Source organism: Dromiciops gliroides, chromosome 2, assembly GCF_019393635.1.
Source record: "Dromiciops gliroides isolate mDroGli1 chromosome 2, mDroGli1.pri, whole genome shotgun sequence".
NCBI classification, from domain to species: Eukaryota; Metazoa; Chordata; class Mammalia; order Microbiotheria; family Microbiotheriidae; genus Dromiciops; species Dromiciops gliroides.
Genome location: NC_057862.1, coordinates 371,754,787 through 371,782,403, shown reverse-complemented (window position 1 = coordinate 371,782,403; position 27,617 = coordinate 371,754,787). Strand labels below are relative to the sequence as shown.

Genomic DNA, 27,617 nt, shown 5'->3' with positions numbered 1-27,617 from the left:
ACAGTGAAATGGGGGAGAAAGCATGAAAATGATATACAAACAAGCTACATACAGGATAAATAGAGAGAAGGCACTAGATTTAAGAGAGCTTGGGAAAGGATTCCTGCAGAAGGTGGAATTTTAGCTGGGACTTAAAGGAAACCAGGAGGTAGGGATGAGGAGAGAGAGAATTCCAGGCATGGGAGAAAGCCAGAGAAAATACCCAGAATTGAGATATTTGAGGGTCTTGTTTAAGGAACTGCAGAGAGGCCAGTGTCACTGGATCAGAGAGTATGTTGAGGGCTGTAAGGTGTAAGAGGATAAGAAAGGTGGGGTGGGGGCTAGATTATGAAAGGCCAAATAGAAGACTTTTTATGTTTGATTCTAGAGGTGATAGGGAGCCATTAGAGTTTATTGAGTATGGGGGTGACATAGTCAGACCTTCAATTAGGAAAATCACTTTCGTAGTTTAGGGAAGGATGGACTGGATTAGGGAGAGACTTGTGGCAGACAGATCAACCAGCAGGCAATTAAAATAGTGCAGGCATGAAGAGTTAAGGACATGCACCAGGGTTGAGGCAGAGAGAAGGGTAGTGTGTATTCGAGGGAATATTGCAAAGGTGAAATCATAAGGCCTTGGCATAAGCTTGTATATGGGAGGCTAGTGAGCAACTGAAGATGATGCCTAGGTTTTAAGTCTATGCTATTGGGAGAATGGTGGTACCCTCAACAGTAAAAGAGAAATTTGGAAGGGGAAAGGGTTTGGGGAAAAGATAATGAATTCAGTTTTGGACATATTGAGTTAAGATATCTACTGGACATCTAGATATAGATTTCTGAAAGGTAGTTGGAGATGAGAGTCCGGAGGTCATCCAAGAAGTTAGGGCTGGAAAAACAGATTTGAGAATCATCATCATCATAGTTGAGAAAATTGGAAAATAGTATGACAGAAACTAAGTATAGACCAACATCTTTTACTGCATAGCAAGATAAAGTCAAAATGGGTACATGATTAACACATAAAGGGTGATATATAAGCAAATTAGAAGCATGGGATAGTTTATTTGTCAGCTCTATGGATAAGGGAAGAATTTAAGACCAAAGAAAACATGGAGAGCATTAGAAAATGTGAAATAGATAATTTTGATTATATAAAATTAAAAAAAATTGCAAAAACAAAACCAATGCAACCAAAATTAAAAGGAAAGCAGAAAATTGAGAAACAATTTTTGCAACCAGTATCTTTGGTAAAGGCTTCATTTCTCAAATATATAGAGAACCAAGTCAAATTTCTAAAAATAGAAGCCATTTTCCAATTGATAAATGGACAAAGGATATGAACAGGCAGTTTTCAGACAAAGAAATCAGAGCTATCTATAGTCACATGAAAACATTCTCCAAATCACTATTGATTAGAGAAATGAAAATTGAAACAACTCTGAGGTACCACCTCACACTTATCAGATTGGCTAATATGACAAAAAAAGGAAAATGTTGGATATTGAATATTGGAGGGGATGTGGGAAAACTGGAACACTAATACACTGTTGGTGGAGTTGTGAACTGGTCTAACCATTCTGGAGAACAATTTGGAAATATGCCAAAAGGGTTATAAAACCACATACCCTTTGGTCTAGCAATACTTACTGTTAGGTCTATATACCAAAGACACATAAAAGGGAAAAGGACCTATTTATATAAAAATATCTATGGCTCTTTTTTTGTGGTGGCTAAGAATTAGAAATTGAGAATCAATTGGGAAATGGCTAAACAAGCTGTGGTATATGGTTGTGATGGAATATGATTATGCTATAAGAAATTACAAGCAGGATGATTTCAGAAAAACCTGGAAAAACTTACATGAACCAATTCAAAGTGAAGTGACCAGAACCAGGAGAACATTGTACACACTAACAGCAATATTATTCAAAGAAGAACTGTGAGTGGCTTAGCTATTCTCAGATCCAAGACAATCACAAAAGACTAATGATGAAGCTTGTTAACTACCTCCAGAGAAAGAACTTATTATCTCATAATACATACTGAAGCATGCTATTTTTCACTTTATTTCTTTCATTCTTTTTTTATTCAAGTTTTCTTGTACAAAATGACTAATATGGGGGCAGCTGGGTGGCATAGTGGATAGAGCACTGGCCCTGGAGTCAGGAATACCTGAGTTCAAATCCGGCCTCAGACACTTAACACTTACTAGCTGTGTGACCCTGGCTGGGCAAGTCACTTAACCCTCATTGCCTCACTAAAAAAATGACTAATATGGAAATGCTTTACATGATTGTAGATATATAAATTATATTGGATTGCTTGCTATATCAGAGAGAGAGAAAGTGAGGGAAGGAGGGATAGAATTTGGAACTCAAAATTATAAAAAAGTTTAAAAATTGTTTTAACATGTAATTGAGGGAAAATAAAAAAATATGTAATAAAAAAGAATCAACATCATAGAGATGATAATTGATCTATGGGAGCTGATGAGATCATAAGTAAGGAAGTATGGAGGGAAAAAGGAAGAGTACCCAGGACAGAACCCTGTGGGACAAGATAAAATCATGACCTGAATGAATCTGCAGCAAGGGACACTGAGGGGGAAAATCAGAAGAGATTAGTGTCTTGAAAACCACAGAGGAGAAAATACCAAGGAGAAGAGGGTGATCACTAGTGTCAAAGACTGCAGAGAGATCAAGAAGGATGAGGACTGGGAAAAGGCCATTCATTGGTTTTGTCAACTAAGAAATCATTGGTAACTTTGGAGAAAACAGTTTCAGTTGATTGATGAGGTCAGAAGCCAGATTATAGAGAGTTAAGAAGAGAATAAGAGGAGACAGAGTGGAGGCCCCTATTAGAGACAGCTTTCTCAAGGAGTTTAGCCACAAAAGGCAGGAGAGACATCAGATTTGTCATGGGTCACATAATTCAAAAAAGCATCAAAAGCAGAATTCAAATTAAAATCTTTCCTGATTCCAAGTTCGGAGTTCTTTTTACAGCATCATCTTGTTCATATTCATAATTTTCTATCCTTTTGTCAGAAAGTGTGCTGGACTTGGAGTTCATGTATGAGCATTTGTTATTGTTAAGAGTTACTAGTTAACAACATTAAAATAATGATTACTGGACAATTATTTGTCATTAATCATAAACAATCACTAGTGATGGCTCACCATTAGTGATAATTTCTCTTAATAACTATGATAGAGTGCCACCCTATATATGGAGATGATCTTCAAGTCCACTTAAATCAAATGCTATGAGGTGTGTTTCTAGTGGGGGTAGGATGGGGAGTGGGCTGCATTGTGCGTTCTCCTTTTTGGGGAAGGAAATTGGCTAAGATCAGGGCAGAGTTATGGGCACTCTCAGAGCAGAGATAGCCTCATTAGTGCCCTTGAGTTTCCTGGGGGGATGACAAGAGTACTAACAAAGTCCTTCCAAGGGACCTTACCATGGGGACAGGTTGATAGTGGGTATGTCAAGTTCCCATGATGCTTTGGGCCCTTAGCATCAGGTCATACCAAGCAGATGGCAAAGATTTCAGCTTTCATACATACGTACGTACTCAGCCATCTTAGGAAGTTTCTGTAAGAGAAAGGGATGCCACTGGTGACCATTTGGGGTATATCTTCTTCGCCTGTTTGAGGACAAAAATAATGACCTTAATTAAGTCACAGAAACACTCAAAGATCAAACACTTATCCCAATTCTATGACTAAACTGATGGAGATTTGTGAGGTACTTTAGAGATCATTCATTTAGTAAAATCTTCCCCTCTCTCTCTCTCTCTTTTTTTTTTTTTTTTTTTGCAGGGCAATGGGGGTTAAGTGACTTGCCCAGGGTCACACAGCTAGTAAGTGTCAAGTGTCTGAGGCCGGATTTGAACTCACGTACTCCTGAATCCAGGGCCGGTGCTTTATCCACTGCGCCGCCTAGCTGCCCCTCCCCATTACATTTTTTTTTTTTTTTAGTGAGGCAATTGGGGTTAAGTGACTTGCCCAGGGTCACACAGCTAGTTAAGTGTTAAGTGTCTGAGGCCGGATTTGAACTCAGGTACTCCTGATTCCAGGGCCGGTGCTCTATCCACTGTGCCATCTAGCTGCCCCTCCCCATTACATTTTAACCTGATTTGTGCCCTCTCTCTTTTTTAAAAAAATTTTTGCAGGGCAATGAGGGTCGTGACTTGCCTAGGGTCACACAGCTAGTGTCAAGTGTCTGAGGCTGGATTTGAACTCAGGTCCTTCTGAATCCAGGGCCAGTGCTTTATCCATTGTGCCACCTAGCTGCCCCTTTCCCCTCTCTTTTAATAAAGGAAGAAACTGAAGGACCAAGAGATGAGATATAGCCCATCTTGCCCCAGAGTGGCAAGTGGCTACATTATTATTCACCAAGTTGGAACCATGTCACTTCCACTTCTGCCATCCTTCCCACCTCTTTCCCACTGGAACCTTGGACTCTACTCCTGGATCCATCTGGGTTCTGCTAGCTGAGCTTTTGTCTAGTATTGCCCAGAGCCAAGCCTCTACCTTGCTTCCTGGCTAACCTTGCTGCTGTGTAGCTCTCTTCAACTTCCAATTCCATTTTGTGTGTTATAAGAAAGTCAGTCAACCATTTATTGCTTACTAAGGCACTATAGAAAGGCTTCAGGAAAGACATGAGCTTCCTGAGGGCAGAGATTATCTTGCTTGCTTGTATTTGTCTCTTCAAGGCTAAGCACAGTCCCTCAACAAATTGAATGTTTAATGAATTTATCTACCTATCTGTCTGTTTATCATATATCTATCTTTCTCTCTATCATCTATCTATCCATCTGTCTTTCTCTATCATCTGTTTCTTTGCATCTATCATCTCTGTCTGTCTCTATCATATCTGTTTCTTTGTCTATTTATCATTTATCTGTCTCTGTCACTCTATCATCTATCTATCTTCCTTGTCAATCTATCTGGCTATCATCTATCTCTCCATTATCTCTCTCTGTCTTTTATCTATCTGTCTATCTTTGATCTAATTCTCTATCATCTTTGTCTCTGTCACTGTCTCTGTGTTTATCAGTCTATCTCTGTCTATCAAATCAAAACACACATAGATCCTGTCCCCTTCCCCTAAAGCCATTGTTCTTCCTCCTGCATCACCCATTTGATCAAATATCCTTGTCTTTTGTCTTTGATCAACTTAAAGTTTGACACCTAAAGTTTTGTCTATCTGATGTCAGGGATGGGGCTGGGAAGAGAGTCATGGGAGTTGTATATGTATACAAGTTTCAATGTGGTCAACCCTGAGAGCAAGGGTTGGATGAGGATGATTTGGAGACAGCTAAGGAAAGTCTGCCTCCACTGGAGTCACAAAGAGAAGCTGCAACTATCCCTATGATTCCTTGAACAGTCAGAAGGCTGGATGGTTCTGGAAGGGAGAACCCTTCAAGAGGCTGCTAGATTCTGACTCTTTTTGCTGGAGGCATGGGGTTTCCCAAATTACTCCACACCTTCCTGGAACTCCAGGCTGCCCTGGCTGAGTTTGTCCTATAGGGAGAAGGTTAAGATAGACACTGGAGATTCATAGATACATAGATTCACACAGACACACCCAACCACAGAATTCAGAAGACATACATAGAGACAGAGAGATACATAACTATACACATATTTCCACATACATGCATGTTCACAGATTCACAGGTCAACATAGAAAGACATGTGCATGTTCCTGATATAGATAATAGCAATAGCTGATATTTACATAGCACTTTAAGATTTGAGAAACCCTTTGCATGTTATCTCATTGTTACCGAATGAGATAACATGAAGTAGGTGCTATTATTTGTTTGTTTGTTTGGTTTTTTTGGTGAGGCAATTGGGGTTAAGTGACTTGCCCAGGGTCACACAACTAGTTAAGTGTCAAGTGTCTGAGGCCAGATTTGAACTCAGGTACTACTGAATCCAGGGCCGGTGCTTTATCCACTACACCACCTAGCTGCCCCAGTAGGTGCTATTATTAAACTCATTTTATAGATGAAGAAACTAAGGCTGAGAGGGACTAAATGAGTGTCCCAGAGTGACACAACTATAAAGCATCTGAGGTAGTCTTAGAGCTTAGGTCTTTCTGACCTGACCCCAAATTCAGCACTCTATCCTTGATGGTACCCAGCTGCCTCTGAGAGTCAGTGAACTGGTGTTATGAGGAGCTAGTTACCTATTCATTCAGTTTCCCTGGGTGATAAGAAAGTCTTTTGCCCAAAAACTCACCTCCCATTCACTGACCCATTCACACCTGAAATTCCATCTAGAACTCCTTTATTCCTGTACTTTTTAAAATGCAAATATGCCACCTTGTCCCTCCCCACCCCCCCCTTCAGATCTGAAAGGCAGAGCGGAATAAAGAGTCCTGGAGTCACAATCATAAGATCTGGATTCCAATCCTGGCTTTACCACTTACTAGCCCATTACCCCAGCAACTCATCCTCTCTCAGCCTCAGTTTCCTCTTCTATGAAACGGGAAAAATAATATCTGCCATGCCTCCATTGTAATTATTGTGAGGATTAAAGAAAAAAGCCCCGGGTGATTACAAAACATATGTAAACGTGACTTATTATCAGTCATTGATCACTGAATATTAGGCAGTTTCTCAGTTTCCTTACTTGGGGAGGAAGAGAGAGAATGGTAACTAGTGCTTTAGTGTGTTCATCAGAATACTGGGAAGAAGGAATAGGGCACAGAAAGGGAGGCTGAATGCACCAAAGACAGCCTTAGCTAGTGGTCCTCTTTGAGAATGTAGGACCACCACCACCACCCATTTTACAACACTGTCCTACAGAATCCAATTCCTCCTCTCCATCTCCCTCCTCCCTCCCTCAAGTCTTCCCCACTCCTTCACCCCTGCTCACTCACAGATGCTCTGCTCACTGGTTCTGGTGACCAAGTAAGAGTCTTCAGGACTCTCATTCAAGCTTCCTTCATCGGATAATGTGGGAGTTCGGTGTCGGGATAGCCTAGGGAGGGAGAATCACATATTAAGTCAGGCAGTTAATACGTATTTATTAAGTGCCTACTAAGTATCAGATACTATGCTATGTGTTGGGCTACAAAAAAAAAAAGGCAAAAGATAGTCCCTGCCCTCAAGGAGCTCACAATCGAATGGGGAAGACAATAAGCAAACACATATGTACAAACAAGCTACCTACAGGATAAATAGGAATAATTAAGGGGGTGAAGGTACTAGAATGGAGAAGGACAGGGAAAGGCTTCCCGTAAATAGTGAGATTTTGACTGAGGCTTGGAGGAAGCCAGAGATGCCAGGAGGTGGGGGTGAAGGAGGAGAGCATTCCAGGTATGGAGGACAGCCAGGGACATTGCCTAGAGGCAGAAGATTGTGTCATTTGTGGTACAGCAAAGAAGACAGTTGCATTGGCCCCATTTGTACCTGGAGGGAGTTGTAGAGTGTAAGAAGACCAGAAAGGTAGGAGCGGGGCTGCTTTATGATGGGCTTTGAACACCAAACAGAATTTTATATTTGATCCTAGAGGTAATAGGGAGCTACTAGAATTTATTGAGGAGTGGAGTGACCTGGTGGGACCTGCAGTTTGGAAAAATCATTCTCCCTCAAATACCCTGATTATTCAGTTCCTCAGCCTACTCACTTTGCATGAGCTACTACTCCATCCCATCCCAGTCTTTGTACAAACTGTCCCCCATACAAGAATAATTCAATAAACACCTATTAAGCCCCTACAAAAAGAGGCAAAAGATAGTCCCTGCCCACAAAGAGCTTACAATCTAATGGGGGAGACAACATGCAAACAAATATTTACAAAGCAAGCTATATACAGGATAAATAGGAAATTATTAAAAGATAGAAAGCATTGGAATTTGGAGTGGTTGGGGAAGGCTTTCTGTAGGAGGTGGGGTTTTAGTTGGTCCTTAAAGGCAGCCAGGGACGTCAGTAATTGGAGCAGAGGAAGGAGAGCATTGGTGGTATGGGGGGCAGTCAGAGAGAATGCGGGAGCCAAGAGATGGAAAATATATATACATTCCCCCCCCCAATAGTAATAAGCTAGGGAAATATGGTAGCCACACAGGAAATCATACATATACACACATGTGCATGCACACATACATACTCACATGTATCATTTCTTGCGTGTCTTTTTTTAATTTTAAAAAGTTTTAAAATAGTATTTTATTTTTCCCAATTACTTGTAAAGATAATTTTAAGAATTCATTTAAAAACATTTTTGAGTTTCAAATTTTCTCCCTCCTTCCTTCACATCTCCCCTCCCTAAGAGGGTAAACAATTGGATATAGGTTATATATGTGCAATTGTGTACATATATTTTCATAGTAATGTTTCTTGCTTTAATTCATTCAATGACTCTTTGCTGAAATATTGAATTTATGAGGACAGATTATTTAAAACTGGTACTGTTAGAAATTTTGGGACATATAATTACTAAAAGCTTAGATCAGCCTTTAAATTTTTTCTCCTAAACACTTCCCTCTTCCTAATTTCCCATTTCTTTCGAAGGTACCACTATTCTTCCAGTCACCCATGTTCAATCATACTTGACTCTACTTTCAATACACTCTCCATCACCACCCATGCTTGGCCATTCAAGGCCTGTCAATTCTATCTCCACATCATCTCTCCTATCCTGCTCTCTTCCCTGCACTCACACATCCCCCTAGCCCCAGTTCAGGTCCTTTTTGCTATAGTAATCACCTCCTAATTGGGCTCTAAGATTCAAATATTCCACTTTAGACTTGCCCCCACACAGCTGCCAAAGTGATTTCCTGAAGTACAGGTATGACCAGATCTCTCTTTTGCTCAAGAAGCATCAGTTGCTCCCTGTTGCCTGCAGGATAAAATGAAAACTTTTGTGTTTGTCATTTAAAGCCCTTCAAAGTCTGGCTCTGTTGTACCTTTGCAGAGTTATTTCAGATTATTCCCTTTTACAATTTCTATGTTCAAACAAGCTATCCTAGTTGATATTTCCCACACATTTGATTCTACATTCCATCTTCTTCCCTTTGCACAGACTGTTTCCCATATGCAGGGGAACATTGAGGCCCAGAGAACAGAACTGATTTGCCCAAGGACACACAATGAGTTGATCTTCCTTTTCCACCCCGTGGATTCCCTACCTTTCTTCAAGGCTTAGCTAAAATGCTACCTCCTCCTCAAGGCCTTATCCTGATGTCCTTAGTTGCTGGCATCCTTCCCACTTTCATGAAATTACTTAGTAGGTATTTTCTTTTTAAAATTTTTTATTCATTTTGAACTTAAATACATAAAGACAAAAACATAACATTTCCATGTACATGGCACAACATAAAAAGGGATTCAATATAAAACCATGGATTTACATTTCATACCATTTACTTTTTTTGAAAAACTGTGTAATAAATACTATACATCATTTTAAAAGCTACCCTGCTTTTTTGTGCTTCCTTCTAAGTTTTCTTTTGTTTCCTTCTGTGTACTTGAGTTTTTTTCTCTCTCCCTCCCTATCCTACCCTAGAGAAGGCTACCATTAGACAAATATGTGTATGTGTATATCTATCTATCTCTATCTATCCATCCATCCATCCATCCATTCATCCATCCATCCATCTATCTGTATATCTATCACATCATACTATACACACATTTATCATCAGTTCTTTCTCTGGATGTGGATAGCATCTGCATATATTTTCTATACTTGTCTACGCTCATAATATTTGTCCCCAGTAGAATAAAAGACCTTCAAGGGCATATTTTTTCTTTGACCTTATACCCCCAACACCTACTATGACTCATGGAACTTCACCAATGGTTGTTGTATTCATGCATGCATGTGTGCAAGAATGAATGAATAAATGAATGTAGTTACTACAAAACTTTGAAAGGGCCTTCTTCTAAAAGCAGTGTCTGAGCAGGACACCTTCCTTGGAACCAACAAGCCCCTCCTCAGGAGGTCATACCAGGGACAGAGTGTGGGGATTAGAGCCTTCCCAGTGGTCTGGGCCAGAGGTAGAGTTTGAGGGACAGAGGCCTTTACTTCTTACCTCTCAAAAAGGGCACATGGGATTGGGTCCCTCCCAATCAGTCCCAGAACCAGGACCCAATGTTAACCTGGGATATTCCTCCTCCCCTTACCCCAGGTACCTTGCTATAACCCCAAGATTTTCTCTACCTTCTGGATCTGGTCAATGAAATTGGGGTTTGCTCTCTGTCACTCTCATTCTCTGGACTGTTGGAACAGTCGATTGAATGTCCCCTTTGACTCCGACGCATATTTCCCCCCTCAGACTCGACAGGAAGGCTTTGTTCAGGGAATGGGCTATCGCTACACTAGATTGGGAAGAAATGAATTAGGTATCGGGCAAACTCGTGCTTTGGGACACCATAAAGATGTCCTATCAAGGGTAGGCAGGGAGGTTCATGGAAGCTTCCTTCACTCAGTGTGACCTCACATATGGGTGAGTGACTTCATAGATAGAGGCAGGCTCAGAATACAGAACAGACACGCTGCAGTTCCATTTACAGCACTAGACTCCGAGACCCGACAGCCACTTAGTTTCCCTCTGCTGGAGTGTACATTATAGCCACTCAATATAGGATTATAGAATGTCATATGGTCACTTTAGACCCCATCTGGCCCACCTTCCTCTTTTTTTTTTTACAGGGGGGAGCACTAAAACCCAGAGAGAACTGATTTGTGCAAGGACACACGGTGTGTTAGAGAGAGAACAGAAGAGGTTTAGGGCATTTCTGTGCATGAAGCCCAATGGCTTTAACTGGCACAGATCAGCAGGACCCTTCAGTGGGAAACATCAGAAGACCTGAGTACAAGTCCTCAATCTTCCACTTAATAGTTTCATGACCTTGGACTAATTACTTCTCTTTCTGGGTCTCATTTTTCTCTACGTGAAAATGAATCTTCAGGCAACACTTGGGGTCACAGGCTGCCGGGAGGACAAGGCTTACAAACCTTTTTGAGTTTGATATTTCTGGTAGGGTCTCCAATCACCCCATCTATTCATCTGGATTCCTGGTGACCCTGACTGACTTAGAGCACCTGACCTTCAGATTTCTTGGGGCTGATTTTGGGGGGCATCTGATTTTAGGAAGAGTCTTTGGGAAGCATTCAAAGGAAGTCTATTAGGATGATGAAACGCACTGAGATCATGTCGTGTGAGGACAGGTTAAAGGAACTGCTGGTGTGTATCCAGGAGAAGAGAAGACTTGGGAGAGGATGTGGTAGCTGTTGTCAAGTATTTGGAAGGTGATTTGTGTGAGATCAGGCTGGTTCTTCTTGACTCCAGTGAGTAGAGCTAAGAGAAATGGATAGAAGTGGAAGAAAGGCAGATTTTGACTTTGTGTATGAAAAAAAACCCCTTAAGTATGAGTGTTCACATTTGGAATGGACTGCTTTGCTTCAGGAGAGATCTTCAATCAAAGCTTGGATGACCATTTGTAGGGGAGTTTAGGGGGAATTCTTATGTATTATATGACCTACAGTTCCTCCCAGCTGAGATGGATTCATTCCATGAGATCTGTTGATCCTTAAGCAGATAGAGCAAAACCCAATTTTAACAACTTTGCACCTGCCACCTTGTTTCTCTTCTGACCCTGGACCACTGGCTTATCTCACTGAGATTTTGGTTTCCTGTTCATCCTTTGTTGGTCCCATGGGATCCAGGATGTATATTGGACAGTCCCTCTTGATGGTGACCAGGATGATAATAGCATACAGAGTTGGTTAAAAAAAAAATCAGACCAATGATTTCATTGATGCAGGGAACTCTCCATGAAGGAACCTCCCTCTATCAATGTGGGTCTATAAATGCTATTCAACTTACAGCCTTAGAAAGTTGCTCAGGGCTACCGTGAGGTCAAACAGCTTGCTTAGGGTCACACAGCTGGTATGTGTGAGAGGCAGATGTCAGTGGATGTCCTCTTGGCTCAGGAGCTTTCTACCCACTAAACCACCCCAGCTCTCACTAGTCTAGTCACAAAATACTTGCAAATCAATTGTCTTCTGATCTTCACAAAAGCCCCCTGAAGTAGGCTTGGGAAACTACTATTATTCCAGTTTTATGGATGAAGAAGCTGAGGAACAGAGAAGCATCCAAAGTGGGATTAATAGTATATTTGTAATTGAAACTGACCACTAGTCTAGTACTCTTTATTGACCCAGATAACACCCTACATTACAGGTTGGTAGTTTAAGGAAGAGCTATGGGCTCCACTTGACTTTAACTTGGGAGAATGTTAACATCACTGGGCTTCATTGGTGTAACATACCCCCTGAAAGTGTGGAGTTGGGCTTTTCTCAAGGTTCATTCTAGTTCGATGAACTTTGTCTTAAAGAATTCACAATACACACAGACAATTGTCCAATTCTATCATCTACAGAGGACGGAAAGTGCTTTTCTGGGTGACTACATCAAAATGCCCAAAGGTTCCACTCTCCCCTGAACTCATCCACACTCTACCACTGGTCTCACAGGTAGTGAACCCTGTTTGATCATCACTGAAAATAAAGACCCACTGCTCATAGTGAAGAGCCCTTTGCCCATTTCTAAACCTCTATCCACCACTACTTATTAAAATCTCGACTATCTCTCAAACTCCAGCTTGGGTGCCACTCCCTTTGGACAATGGGAAGAGCCCTGGATTGGAAGCTCAAGGATTTGGTTTTGAATCTCAGCTATGACATTTCCTACCTGTCTTTTTTCTTTTACTTTCTTTTTTTGGAATCTATTTAGTTTTTATTTCCCCCAATTACCTGTAAAAACAATTTTTAACATTTATTTTTAAAACTTTTGAATTCCAAATTATCTCTCCTCCCCCAAATTGAGAAGGCAAGCAATTTGATAGATTATACATGTTTCCTACCTGTTTTGACTTGGGAAATTTTTACCACTGCTACTGGAAGACACCTGATGACACAGTAGATAGAGTGTTGGACCTGGAGTTAGGAAGACCTGAGATAAGATCCAGCTTCAGACATTTACCATCTGTGTGACCCTGGGCAAGTCACTTAACCTCTCTCTGTCTCAGTCTCTACTGTAAAATGGGGTTAATAACAGCACTTACCTTCCAGGGCTGTAGTGAGGGTTAAATGAGATAATATTTATAAAGGTCTTATCAGTGCTTGCCACATAGTAAGTGCTATGTTTAGTACCTTCCCCCTTCTCTGCTGCTACTATTAGTGTTGCTACTACTACTAGTACATCACGTTTATTTAACCATTTGAAATCACTTGACTATTCTGGGCTTAAGTTCCTCCATCTGTAAAATGAAGGGGTGGGATTACATAACCTATAAAATAGTCTGTAGTATTAAACCTTTTGATCCTTTGATTCTCTAAGCCTTTACTGGTTCTCCCTGGATTAATTTCATTCTTTCTCTTTGAATTTCTTGTGTTTTTTTTTTTTTGTGGGGCAATGAGGGTTAAGTGACTTGCCCAAGATCACACAGCTAGTAATTGTCAAGTGTCTGAGGCTAGATTTGAACTCAGGTCCTCCTGAATCAAGGGTCAGTGCTTTATCCACTGCACCATCTAGCTGCCTCCTCTCCTAGAATTTCTTGTGTATAGTAGCAGATGCTTTGTAAATGTTTGTTGATTGACTAAATAAATGGAAAGGTGTTGGCTCTTGTTGGTCTGGGATTGTAGTGACATCTGAGTGTTTGAGCAGGAGAGTTAGAGTGCTGCCCCATATAGAGCTGGGAGGGACCTCAGAGGCCATCAAGTCCAATCCCCTCATTTTATAGATGAACCAATGGAGATCCAAGGAGTTGGTGACTTACCCAAGGTCATATAAGGAGCAAGCTTCAGAAGAGGAATTTGAATACAGGTCCTCTGACTGCAGAGGCAATGCCCTTTCCATTGTACCACACTGCTTCTGATGTCATACAGATGCCCAAATTGCAGAGTTGCTATCACAGTTACAAAGGATTTCCAGAAAGCCATGAGATATTTTCTGTGGTGAAAATACTATGAAAGAGAAAAGCTTCCTATCCCAGAGGCAAAAGTGAATATGGCCTCATTTCAGTAAATATTTGCATCTCCTTCCAATGAGCTTGATTTGTATTTCAGTGATGAGAAAGTAACCTTCCTGTTACACATCACACCCATTTCATGTACTGGTAAACTGAGACAAAGAGTGTTAAAGTGATGTGATGGCATGTTGGAGAATGGAAATCCTCCATGTCTTTGCTCTGAAGGAGAATTTATCTGTACAAAGGGACTATTCCCAGACTCTGAAGAGCTCCCTCTCACCAGTTTCTTACATGTTTTTAGGCTCTTTGCTCATACTTATCATTCCCTTCTTTGACTATATGATCTGCTGAAAAGAGACAGGGATGAATGTCATAGAATCATTGATTTAAGCAGTAAGGGACATTCTCTTCATTTTAAGAATGATGTAATTGAGGGTGGTACACCTAGTAAGTTGCAGAGATGGGGATGAGCCCACATCTTCTAACTCCCAAGTCCAGTGCTCTTGCCATTACATCACTCTGGATTCTAGTCTTGGTGAAACTCATAGAACTTTGGATCCAGAAGCCAACTCAGAAGCCATTTTACAGAGGAGGAAACTGAGGCACAGTGAAAGGAAATGATTTGGGCAAAGTCATACAATGAGTTGGCTGAAGCCCAGATGAACAGACTTCTAGTCTATTGTGTTGTTTTTTTTTTTTTCTATTTCATCGTTCTGCATCACAACCTTGGATGTATTCCAACTAATCTACCGTGCAATCTTGCATCAGTCACTTGACCTCTATTGCTTTCCTCATCTTTAAGAGGGGGTTAAATATTGCTGTGATGCTTCTTCCCTATGCCTTCTCTGAAGTAATGGGTGTGAGAGAATTTGCTCACCAAGGTATTGTTTTCTTCAGAGATCATACTGTTCCCTTCATCCATCATTCTATTATAGACTTTCTTGTATTGTTTCTAATTGTGTGTGTGTGTGTGTGTGTGTGTGTGTGTGTAAGTCTTGTCTTTCCAACCATGCCTGATAGTTCCTGATGGGCAGGAGGCATAATGAGGTTAGGTGACTTGCACAGAGCCTCCACGTCAGCAAGTACTTCCTGTCCCCCTTTTCTGTGTTACCACTGTACCCAGAATGTGGCTGGGCAGAAAAGAGGTACTCAGCAGCCATTTACATCTCATTGGATCTTCCTCTCATTTTCACACACTCATGGGACACTAGAGCTAGAAGGGACCTTTGGGACTAGCAGGCCTAACTCCCAATTTTCTAGAAGAGGGAACTGAGACCAGAGATGGGAATATTTTGGGTTTTTTCTTTTTTAAAAAATTTAATATTCTTTTTTGCCAATTGCATGCAAAACACTTTTAAACATTTGTTTATTTTTGTTAAAATATTTATTAAAATACAATTGTTTTGCATGTCTGGTTGCACATATAACTATTAACATATATGTATGATTTTTGACTTGAATAAATTTGCTACAATGCTTTTCAAAGCCAGCTTGCATTATACAAAGCAAATCCCTCTGTCAGTTCTTACACAAAATAATTTTCTAAAACCTATTTAATTTTTTAAAAAAAGATACACATTGCCATTATAGCATGTGTGTGCACGCACACACACACACACAAAGAACTTAATTTTAAAAAATCACCTGATTATTCAGGGCAGCCCCTCACAAGAATTGGAAATGCACTGGTTATCAATGATACTTTTTTCTTTTAAAAGTTACATGCTTTAAATCCCTCAAAGTACAAACACAAACCCTGTCCTCATCGATCTAATCCTTGTGATGAGGTTTCTTTGCTATGTTTAAACATAAAAATTCTGAATTCTAGCTGTCCAATAGTCCTGATCAACCTTGAAGATCATCCCTTTATTATTTCCCCACAGTCCATCAGTATTGCTCAACCAGAAGATATGGAATTAACATTTGTTTAAAAAACTTTTGAGTTCCAAATTCTCTCCCTTCTGCCCTCACTTCTCTCCTCATTGAGAAGGCAAGCAATTTGGACTTTTAGCACTGAGCTCTTTCCACCACCACCACTGCCCCCAAGGGGATTATTTTCTGAAGTTAAAGAGAAAACATCCCAACAAAGATGTCATATGAAACTCTGAAACAGTTTGAAACTTCTAAAAGCCCATGAAAGCATTGGCAGGAGTGAGATGGTATCCCAGTTGTCCTTGGGCTAAGAATATTACCACTTTAGCTTGCAGGCTGTGCAAAAAAAAGCAGGCAGTGGGCTGGATTTGGCCCTCAGGCTATAATTTGCCAACCCTTGGACTAGATGTTGCCAAGATCCATTCCAGCTCTGAATTAAGATCACACACACGCATACACACACACATATATTCTTCCCAGTTACTTTTGATTGACTCTGTATCCAGTTTTACTATGGGGAAGACAAGAGGAAGAGATGATGTCCCTGCCCTAAGAAGTTTGTCATCTAGATGGAGTGATAAGCAATATGGCATTGTGGACAGACCCCTGGCTTTGGAGTCTGGGGATCTGGGTTTGGATGCTAGCTTTGCCACTTGTGACCTTGGGTAAGTCCTGTCCCTTCTCTGTGCCTTAGTTTACTCTTTTGCAAAAAGAAGGATTGGAATAGAGGAATCATAAGTTGCTTTCTAGTCTCACTTTTATGATCCTATGTACATAAAGAATCAATAATGTTATTAGCAACTACCCCTCATATATATGGGCAACTAGGTGGCATAGTGGATAGAATGTCCAGCCTGAAGTCAAGAAGACCAATCTTCATGAGTTCAAATATGGCCTCAAACACACTAGCTCTGTGACCCTGGACAAGTCACTTAAAACTAATTTGCCTCAGTTTCCTCATCTTTAAAATGATGTAGCAAACCATTTCAGTACCTTTGTCAAGAGAACCCCAAATGTGGTCATGGAGAGTTGGACACAACTGAAATGACTGAATAACAATAACTCTTATGCATGTGTTGTGTTACAAATGGACTTGCTAGGGGGCAGCTAGGTGGCGCAGTGGATAAAGCACTGGCCTTGGATTTAGGAGGACCTGAGTTCAAATCCAGCCGCAGACACTTGACACTTAACTAGCTGTGTGACCCTGGGCAAGTCACTTAACCCTCAGTGCCCTGCCAAAAAAAAAGAAAAAAGGACTTGCTTTCTCATTCATTCTGTCCTTGGATTCTTACACCAACCCTTAAAGTCAGGTAGAGAAAGAGTTATCATCTCTATTTTACAGAGGAGGAAACAGAGGAAAGAAGTAACTTGGCCTCAGTTAGTGACTGAGTGCTGAATATTTGAGCTCATATTGTCTCACTCCTATTCCAGGTTTCTTTCCACCAAGTCAGGCTGTAGAAAGGCTTCTGTGGTGGTGACATCTGGGTCCAGGGGCAGTTAATAGACTATTTATACAGGAAGATGGAGCTTTCAATCCTTTATTATGATGACTTGCATTTTGTGTAGTCCTGTCTCCCCTCCTCCTCCTCTCCCCAGCAGTGGGGATATTTTTTCCTTTTAAAAATTTAACATTTAATTTTTTGCCAATTACATGTAAAACAATCTTTAACATTTGTTTAAAATTTTTTTTGAGTTCCAAATTCTCTCCCTTCCTCTCTCCCTTGCTCCCTTCATTGAGAAGGCAAGCAATTTGATATAGGTATTATGTGTGCAGTCATGCAAAACATATTTCCATGTTAGTCATGTTGTTAAAGAAAACATACACAACCCATGTCCCCAAGAAAAATAAAGTACAGAAAAAGTGTGCTTCAGTCTGCATTCAGATGCCATCAATTCTTTCTCTGGAGATGGATGGCATTTTTCATCATAAGTCCTTTAGAATTGTCTTGGATCATTGTATTGCTGAGAATAGCTAAGTTATTCACCGTTGATCATCATACTATATTGCTGTTACTGTGTACGATGTTCTCCTGGTTCTTCTCATTTCACTTTGCATCAGTTCATGCAAGTCTTTCCAGGTTTTCCAGCTTGTTTAGCCATTCCTCAGTTGACGGGCAGTCCCTCAATTTCTGATTGTTTGCCACTACTAAAAGAGCTGCTATAAACATTTTTGTTCCTATAGGTCCTTTTCCTTTTTTTTTTTTTAATCTCCTTACGATACAGACCTAGTAGTGGTATTGCTTGGTCAAAGGGTATGTATGGTTTTATAGCCCTTTAGGCATAGTTCCAAATTTCTTTGCAGAGTGATTGAATCAGTCTACTACTTCACCAATAGTGCATTAGTGTCTTTTTTTTTTTTTTTTAGTGAGGCAATTGGGGTTAAGTGACTTGCCCAAGGTACTCCTGACTCCAGGGTCAGTGCTCTATCCACTGCACCACCTAGCTGCTCCCATGCATTAGTGTCTTAATTTTCATTGGGGCTATTTTGTATTGAGCTAACCCTACTCTGTTCTTTGTCCCCTTGGTAGCTATAGTGTATGTGTCAGCCATCTGGAGTTGTATCTTCATCTTCTGCCAGTGGTAACCAGAGAATGCCCAGAAAGAGAGCCAGCCCATTAGAGTTAGGGCTTAGTGTGAGTCTGAGGTTAGAGCTCTGCCTGGGGCCAGGGAGCAGTTCAGTCTTGACCCAGCATTAGGGCTCAACCTAGGCCTGATGTCAGGTGTGAGGGTGGAGCTAGAGCAAGGGCTCAGTCTGTTGCTGTGGAACCAAACATTTTTAGCATGGCATCAACCAGTCTCGAAACTGCTATTGTGTCTTGCTGAAAGTTGATCATGGCATTTCAAACTAGAAGGGCCTTTCAAGAAAAATCTAGTCTGATCTATATATTTTATACCAAGCAAAGCTGAAGACTAGAAAGGGGGAGTCACCCAAGATCACTTAGATAATTAGTAGCAGAGCCAGAATTTGAACTGACTCCAAGCCCAATTCTCTTTCCCTGCTATACAGTAAGTGTTTAATAAATGCTTGTTGATTCTAGACTAGATTTCAACAGTTGGTGCCTTTCTGAATGCTGCTAAGTAGCCTTGAGGGTCATATTAATTACAAATCTAGCTTAAAACTCTTCAAGGCTTACAAATTTCTTTCTTTACAACAGCCCTGGGATGAAGATCATCTTGCTTCTGCACATTTTCTTCATCCTAGATGGCTGTGATTTCGAGGAGTCCTCTCTTTCTGGGAATCCTCTGGTGACTATTGACAGAAGATGAAGGTGTCAACCCATTGATGAGCCCTTTGGCAGCTAAGCCCAGCAACGTGGCATATTCCTATCACCTCATCAAGGTCGAGTCCAATTGGCAATGGTCCTTATTTGCAGAGAAAACAGTGACTATCGAAAGCAAACGGGCCCCTCCCTGGGCACAAGGTGCTCATGGCTGCTGTTCCCTTTTCCCAAAGTGTCATCCTCTTTTGGAGGCTTATAAGGCAGTCACTGACCCAGAGAGAGGGAGCACTCAAGGCCTAACCACCCACGGTCCATCTTCTGCAGGGAACAGATTGAGGTATGAATGGGAAAGTTGGGTTTTTCTTGGTTGGGAGGAAGGGATCACAAGGAGGTGATGGCTTTCAAAGCTAAGATCTCAGCAGGAGACCTGGGTTCTTGTGCCAACACTGCCATTTACTAGCTGTGTGACATTGGACAAATAACTTCCCATATTTGGACCTGTTCTCCTCATCTACAAAATAAAGGTGTTAGATTAGATAAGGGATTCTTAACTTGGAATCTGGGAGGTGATTTAAAAAATTGGAAGAGGGACAACCATATTTCCTTTGTTTTCTTATGTATTTTATTTTTTAAAAAGGTCAGGAGAGAGAGTTGACTCAGGAGTGAAGTATCACTCTGGCCTGTCAAGAAGTGGTGGTCAGCATTAGGGAGTCACCAAATCAGGAAACCGGACCACAATGGGAGGTTTCACCCATTGCTCCTCCAAGGAAGGTTCTAAGGAAAACTGAGTTTTAACCATTTGTCTACACAACAGCTCTTCATGGAATTCTTCTTTACCCCAGTTCTTTCTTCTTCTTCTTATTTTTTTTTTTGGTGAGGCAATTGGAGTTAAGTGACTTGCCCAGGGTCACACAGCTAGCAAGTGTTAAATGTCTGAGGCCGGATTTGAACTCAGGTCCTCCTGAATCCAGGGTGCTCTATCCACTGCGCCACCTAGCTGCCCCTACCCCAGTTCTTTCACCCAATCCTTGTATGCAAAGGGTTAACTAGACCTTCAGCAGATTCTTTGTTGGATTCAAGTCCTGACATAGGAAGTCTAGAGTCACAGAGAGTCTGGGAAACAAAGCCATCTGTTGAGACTAGTCCTTGGTTACACACTGATTTTATAAGGTCCATGAGAAAAGGTCTTTGCATGTTCCTTGAGCACCAGTAAGTCTAAGGCAGCTAGGTGCACAGGATTAGGCCTCCCAGCCTCCAAGCTTATCTACTGGAATAAATGACTGGGTCCAGGGTGGGAACCCCCTGGGCTGGTTAGTGTGTGTTTCTCTGGAAATGTTGCCAAAGCATTTCTTCTCTTTCCTTCTGTAGCTCTCTTAAATCTGAAAATGGAGGTAAAGTCTTCCCCCAAAATGGCCTGGCTCTAGCAAGGATTTGAATGATAAGCACTTTCCCCACTTTTTCATCCAAGGGCTTCTTGTAACCATGCTGTGAGGTGGGTGAGGCAGGAGTCATCACATCCATTTAATAGAGGATGAAATGGAGGCACAGAAAGGGAAATAAACGTCCAAGGTCACACATCCCATCAATGGTAGATGTGGGATTAGAACCCAGGTCCCCAACTCTCAGTCTGATTATATTTCCCCTTTTACCTTATTTCCTAAAAGGAGAAGAGGGAGCTGATTAAGTGAAGAGATTTGTGTAACTTGTTTTGTGGATACGTTTTGACAGAACCAGCTCCATTTTAATCCCCCAACCCTTTTGATGAGGTACCAGCTAATCTGTTCTCACCAGGCTCCAGGATCAACAATGTTTCTCATCTGTACTTTGGGATTTCTCCTTGGGATGTTGGTCCCATTCTGTGAAGCCTTCGAACCAAGTACTGTGGTCAGAATTAACCAGCCAGCCCTCGACTATGGTAAGTGAAAGCCTGCTCAATCTTGTCAATAAGAATAGCAGTTAGCCATTTCGGTGATGGAACAAGCACCAAACCCAGGTCAAGCACTTCAAGAGGTGCCCTTAAATTAACTTTGTAATTTATGATGTGGAAAGAATACACACATCTAAGTTAAGGGAGAGGGGAGTTGGTTACTATAGTGGCTTATAAAAAATGTTATTAACAGCATCATCTGGTACTTTTTTTTTTTTTTTTGGTGAGGCAATTGGGGTTAAGTGACTTGTCCAGGGTCATACAGCTAGTAAGTGTGTAAAGTGTCTGAGGCCGGATTTGAACTCAGATACTCCTGAATCCAGGGCCGGTGCTCTATCCACTGCACCATCTAGCTGCCCCTATCTGGTAGCATCTTAAAACTAATTAGTCATGTTAATGATTAGCTAATAAATCCATTGTTTCTGTGGCTGTGCTAGTACATGCACTACATTTTTATATCCTCTAAACTTTGCCCCAATAGCTTTTCCCTAGTTATATCTCTGTATTCAGTTGTGGGTGCCACTTGTCACATGAATAGACCATAACAAAAATAATGGCATTTATGTGGAATTTTAAGAGTTGCAAAGCACTTTATACATTATCTCATTCGATTTTCCACCCTGTGAAGTAGGTGATATCCCCATTTTGCAGATGAGGAAGTTGAGCCTGAGAAGTTAAGTAAGAGCCTTGCTTAGAGTTACACAGCTAGCTAGTAAGTGTCTGAGGCAGGATTCAAACTTAGTGGCTTTGGGATGAATGTTGGTGGTAGAATTCATGGTGCATTAAATGAATCTTTGTGTTTTGCTCCCTTTAATCAGAGCAGAGCGATTGTATAGCAGGAGCCAGGAGCCCCGAGGGAGGGGCCAGTGAGGAGTCAGGGTTTTTGGGTTGGATGCAGGTGGGAGGCACTGATGATGATGATGAAGATGATGGTGAATCTTCAGAGCTGGAGGTGTGCTAGCTTAGATTTGGGAAGTTTCATGTTGGCTGGGCATTCAGCGCTGGCAGGTCTTACACAGTAGTTTTGCATGTGTTCTGAGACTGTACCTTATAGTGAAGGGAGCTTTAGCTTTGGGGTCATAAGGCCTGTCTTCTAGTCTAACCAATGGTGCCACTAATTCACCACATTATCTTGGGCTACATGCTTCTCTTTCCTGCAATGCCATTCACATTAAACTTTCTGGTGTACAAAATATTTGAAATAATAACAATGGGGCAGCTAGGTGGCGCAGTGGATAGAGCACCGCCCCTGGATTCAGGAGGACCTGAGTTCAAATCCAGCCTCAGACACTTGACACTTACTAGCTGTGTGACCCTGGGCAAGTCATTTATCCTCATTTGCTTCACCAAAACAAAAAAAAACCCTCCTTGAAATAATAATATTAATAATAGCTAGCATATAACCCTTACTATACTCCAGGCATTGTGCTAAGCACTTTACAACCATTATCTCATTTGATCTTCCAAAACCCCTTATAAAACAAGGGAATTGTACTAGATGATCTCTAAGGCGCCTTTTGGCCCTAACATTTTCTGTCCTCTCCCAGACCTGAAATTCTGTGTTCTAAGGTTCCTTCTATCTCTGACATTCTACACCCCCCACCTCCTACCCCTGCCCCCTTTCCCAGCTCTGGTGTCTTCTGTTCTAAGGGCCTCTCCTAACTCTAAAGTCCTGTGTACTGAGGTTCCGTCTGTCCTAGCATTCATAAAAAAGTTTTATTAGTGAGTCATTGGAGTGACATGAGCTGTAGGAACGTGCCTCTTGGGTCAGACAAAAGTATTGTATTGGTTCTGACTGAAGTTTGGTCCCAGGCATGGGGTTCCCTATCATGGGTCTGGTCTTCTTGGCTCCTCAGAGAGAGCTCCTCTGTCTTTTCACAGCCTGTCAGTCAAGAAACACTAATTATACATTTGCCATGTGCTGGGCACTGTGCTAAATGCTGGGGATAAAACCAAAACCAAAAACACACAGTCCTTGTCCTCAAAGGGGATCATATAATACTCTGAAGTGTTTATTTTTAACATTCATTAAAATGTTAATATTTTAAAATGTTTATTTATTTTTTAACATTCATTTAAAAATGGTAACATTTTATTTTATTTTTTTTGTGGGGCAATGAGGGTTCAGTGACTTGCCCAGGGTCACACAGTTAGTGTCAAGTGTCTGAGGCTGGATTTGAACTCAGGTCCTCCTGAATCCAGGGCTGGTGCTTTATCCACTACACCACCTGGCTGCCCCCAAATGGTAACATTTAAAAATGTTTATTTTCAGCATTCATTTTAAAAAATGTTGATTTCCAAATTTTTTCCCTCCCTCTTACCAACCCCCACCCATTAAGAAAGAAAGCAGTATGAGACAATTATACATGCAAAGTCACACAAAACATATTTCCATGTTAGCCATTTTGCAAAAATAAAAAAGGAAAAATCAATAAAAAGCAAGCAACATCAAGGAAGTGAAAAAGTATCCTTCAACCTACACTTAGAGTCCATCGGATCTCTTTCTGGAGGTGGATGGCATTTTTCATCATATGTCCTTTGGTATTGAACAGAGTAGCCAAGTCTTTCACATTTGATCATTATTACAATATTGCTGTTACTGTGTAGAGTGTTCTCTTGGTTCTTACTCCCTTCTTTTTGCATCAATTCATATGTCTTCCCAGGTTTTTCTGAAACCATCCTGCTTGTCATTTCTTATAGCACAATAGTTTTCCATCACAATCATACATCACAATTTGTTCAGCCATTCCCCAATTGATGGACATCCCCTCAATTTCCAGTTCTTTGCCACCACAAAAGGAGCTACCATAGATATTTTTATACAAATAGGTCTTTTTTTGCAGGGTAATTGGGGTTAAGTGACTTGCCTGGGGTCACACAGCTAGTAAGTGTCAAGTGTCTGAGGCCAGATTCAAACTCAGATCCTCCTGAATCCAGGGCCAGCACTCTATCCACTGCGCCACCCAGCTGCCTCTACATATAGGTCTTTTTCAAGGGGGCTCACAATCTAATGGGGTAGACAAAATGCCGACAACCACGTACATAAAAGATGTATGCAGTGTAAATGGAAGGTAATCCCCAGGGGAAGGGACTGGTAGCTGGACCCCTCCCACAGGCACCTCCCCTCCAAAGGCCTCAGTGGAGGGTGGGTGTGTAAGCAGAGGTTTTTGTGATTCTCCATTTGAAGATGTCCTTAGGGGGACACTCTCCTCTTCCTGAGGCACCCACTCCACTCTTTTCAAGTCTAAATGTTCACTTCTACCCCCTGTTCTGGTTCTGCCCTTTGAGATTAATCCTTTTCCTGTATAACAACCTTTCCAGTAATCGATGAGTTATCAGAGTCTCTAGGTTAAACACTGCCAGTTCCTTCAACCAATCCTGGTTTAGTCCTTAGTCCCCTCACCCTCCTAAGTCAGCCTCTTCTGGATATATCCTTTGGTTTGCCAATATCCTTCCTCAAATGTGCCCAGCAGAGTCACCTAGAAATTTGCAGTAGTCTTTGCTGGAACCTTCCGGTCCTGAGGTCACGTCTAGGCTAGGAGGGCCCTTGGATTCCTCCAGCTGGCAGAGGATAAAGGATGTCAGTGATCCATGGTGGGTTGATGTGATGAATACACAAGTGAAATGGCTGATTGCCTTTGAATAACCAGGTCTGAGAGGCCCTGCTCTTTTCCCGGTTCTGTCACCAGACTCTATTTGACTTTCTTTTGTCCTCCAAGGGCTGCATCTGCCTTTGTTGATTTCAAGAGGAAATCATGCCTCTGGCCCAGGAATTCAGAGGGCACACCTTCCTTCAGGGTTGGTCATGTCTCCAGGATGCTGGGCCCTGAGGCCTAGAATCCTGCTACTCTCTCAGTCCTCCCAATAAAGAGCTAAAAGATGAAATCACCTTTAAGTTGCACCCCTCTTCCTTTTCTCTAGTACGGTACAGTGGAAAGAGTTCAGGAGGTAGGGAACTCCCAGTCATTAGAAGTGGACAAAGATTGCATGACTACTTTTGGGCATGTTATAGAGTGCCTTGCTGCTCTTCAATGAGTTGGATGGACTAGGTACCTTTTGTAGTTTACTTAGGCTTTGGTGTGCTTTGATTCTAATATTTCTGAACTTTGAATCTTAAAGCGTGGGTTTCCTGTCTTGGCTTGACCACTTATTAATTGTAGGACTTTGAGTAATTTACTTTCTTTCCATGAAGGCATTTATTCCCTCGTCAAATAGTCTGTCAGTCAGTTAATAAGCATTTATTAAGTGTCAACTGTGTGCCAAATGATGCATGATAATATTTTCTCTACCTACTTCATGAGGCAGTTATGAGGGTCAGCTGAGATAATGGATATAAAGGGCTTTGAAACTATGAAATGCTTATAAATGTAAGCAATCATTTCCTCCTCCTCCCCCAAAGTCTGGCATGAAACTTCCTCTCTGGCCCCAAGTCTGGGGAAATCTGGACTATGGTGTCCTATAGGGGAAAGATTGAATACCAGGCTATGTGGATTCTGATTCTACTTTTCTGTTTCACCTTGGACAAGTCACTTTCCCTCTTATACAATGAGGGGGATGGATTAGATGGTCCATCATGGCTTTGATATTCTTTGACACCTTGAAATTCTACCTCTTTTATTCAGTGGCACAGATGGGACACAGCTATTTCAAGACTGCCCTGAAGATCCGACTCCCTGATATCCTTGACCCCAAAGAAGGTTACTTCCAACAAATCCCGTAAGTTCACCGGTGGGCCAGTGCCCACAACTATTGCTGTTCCTTTCCAGACAAATCTTACTCTATCTAAGTCAGACTACTGTAAATTGTTGTGCCTCTCATATTCTCCTATCCTCTACATCTGAGCACAAGGATTTATTCACTCAGTTCTTCCCAGGGGAGGTAGTGTGGTATTATATAACAACTCTGAAGTGTTGCTAGCTCTGTGATCTTGGTCAAACCAAAGGATGGAGTCCTCTTCAAATTGCATCCCTATTCCTTTTCTCTAGTATAGCACAGTGGAAAGAGCTCATGAGGTAGTGAGCTCCCTGTCATTAGAGGTGTACCAAGATTGTATATGTACATGTTATAAAGGGTATTCCTTCTCTGCTAAGGGTTGGATAGACTAGGTGCCCTTTGTAGTTCATTTAAGCTCTGGGGTGCCTAGATTCTAAGATTCTAAGGCAAGGCCTCCCTACACTTCTCTTTGCTCCTCTGTAAAAAGTGGGGTTGGAATTGATTACTTCTGTAATAATGATAGTTAGCATTTATATGTGCCAGGCACTATGCTAATTGTTTTATAAATATTATCTCATTTGATCCTTATAATAACCCAGATGGGTAATGTTATTGGCCCCATTTTACAGTTGAGGAGACTGAGGCAAAAAGAGGATAAGTAACTTGCTCAAGCCATATTGCTAGTAAGTGTCTGAGGCTAGATTTGAACTTAGGTCTTCCTGACTCCAGGTCCAGAGCTCTATCCACTACCCCACCTAGCTACTTTTCAGTTTTAGATCTATGATGTCTTCTTTCATTTCCTGAATTAGGGGCTCCCTCCTTTGTAAGGGGCCTCTCTGTAGGACTCCACATTCCCACAGAGTTTGTGTGCTGAGAGATCAGTGTTCATGGGGAAGGCCTCTGGGCCACCTCCCCCAACAGGCTGTGCAGATGGACTTCACTGCCAGACACCTTCCAAGGCACGTGGGGCCATGAGTGCTAGGCTAGTGTGGCGTGGGCATGGAGACAAAAGAGACAGAAAAGAAATGGCTGAGCCCTCCCTCAGCCATTCACTTAGAGGGAAACCTTCCATGTGTGTCGTGTCTCCCATTAGACTGTGAGCATCTTGAGAAGAGGGGCTGTCTTTGCTTTTCTACTTGTACCCTCCAGAGTTTCACATAGGTCTTGGCAGATGGTCAATGATTAATAAGTTCTTTTTCATCCATAATCCATTCAGTCAGTAAGCCAGTCATTTGTGGAAAACTCTCTGGAAGGGAAAATGGGAACTTGTGTCATGTGGCATATGCCGGCTAGACTCATGTCTACATAATAGGCCCAGATGGCTGTCTTTCCTACACTGGATGGTACCAATGAGGAATTGAACTTTCATTTTTGGTGCAATTGAGCCCAAGTCTCTCTGGCATGCCCTTGACATTTTGAAACTTTAAAAGAGAAGGGAAGGACCTTAAGGTCGCATAATTTTAAGTCAGAAAGTTAAACCTACTCATTTTCAAAAAATTCCCAGAGAAGGGAATGACTTATCTATAGCCACACACCTTCTCAATTTGCCCCTTCCTGCTGGCTGCCAATCAACCAATCAGCAAGAATTTATTAAGCACCTACTATGTGCCTGGCCCTCTGCTAAGCGTTAGGGTTGCAAAGGAAAAAAATGAAACAGTGCTGGCTCTCAGGGTCCTTATATTTAATTGGTCAAGACACAATGAACATAGATAAATATATGCTGAAATATATACACACACGTACATATATCTATATATGCTAAGTAGTATATCAGGTCACTTTGGCAGAGAGGGTGCTAGGAGCTATGGTGGGGATGAGAAAAAGCTTCAAGTAGGTGGGGCTTCAGCTGAGTTTTAAAGGATTCTAAAAGGTGGTGGTGGTGTAGGGAGGGCGGCATGGGGGCCAGCCAGTGCAAAGA

At 41.6% G+C, this 27,617-nt stretch overlaps 2 protein-coding genes across 2 annotated transcripts in view; one reads left to right on the top strand and one right to left on the bottom strand.

The window, feature by feature from the left end:
- The window catches only part of SUN5 (Sad1 and UNC84 domain containing 5), a 59,682-nt gene extending 49,430 nt beyond the window's left edge, over positions 1-10,252 (bottom strand). The window contains exons 1-3 of the mRNA XM_043980797.1: positions 10,152-10,252; positions 6,868-6,968; positions 3,548-3,619 (exon numbers count right to left, since the gene is read on the bottom strand). Coding sequence (XP_043836732.1) covers positions 3,548-3,619; positions 6,868-6,968; positions 10,152-10,252 — 274 coding nt within the window. The remainder of the gene's footprint in view (positions 1-3,547; positions 3,620-6,867; positions 6,969-10,151) is intronic.
- Positions 10,253-19,330: 9,078 nt separating this feature from the next.
- Positions 19,331-27,617, top strand: part of BPIFB2 (BPI fold containing family B member 2) — a 31,802-nt gene continuing 23,515 nt past the window's right edge. Inside the window, exons 1-3 of the mRNA XM_043980796.1 lie at positions 19,331-19,396; positions 20,851-20,974; positions 25,609-25,702. Of these exons, the coding sequence (XP_043836731.1) occupies positions 20,866-20,974; positions 25,609-25,702 (203 nt within the window). The 5' untranslated portion in view covers positions 19,331-19,396; positions 20,851-20,865. The remainder of the gene's footprint in view (positions 19,397-20,850; positions 20,975-25,608; positions 25,703-27,617) is intronic.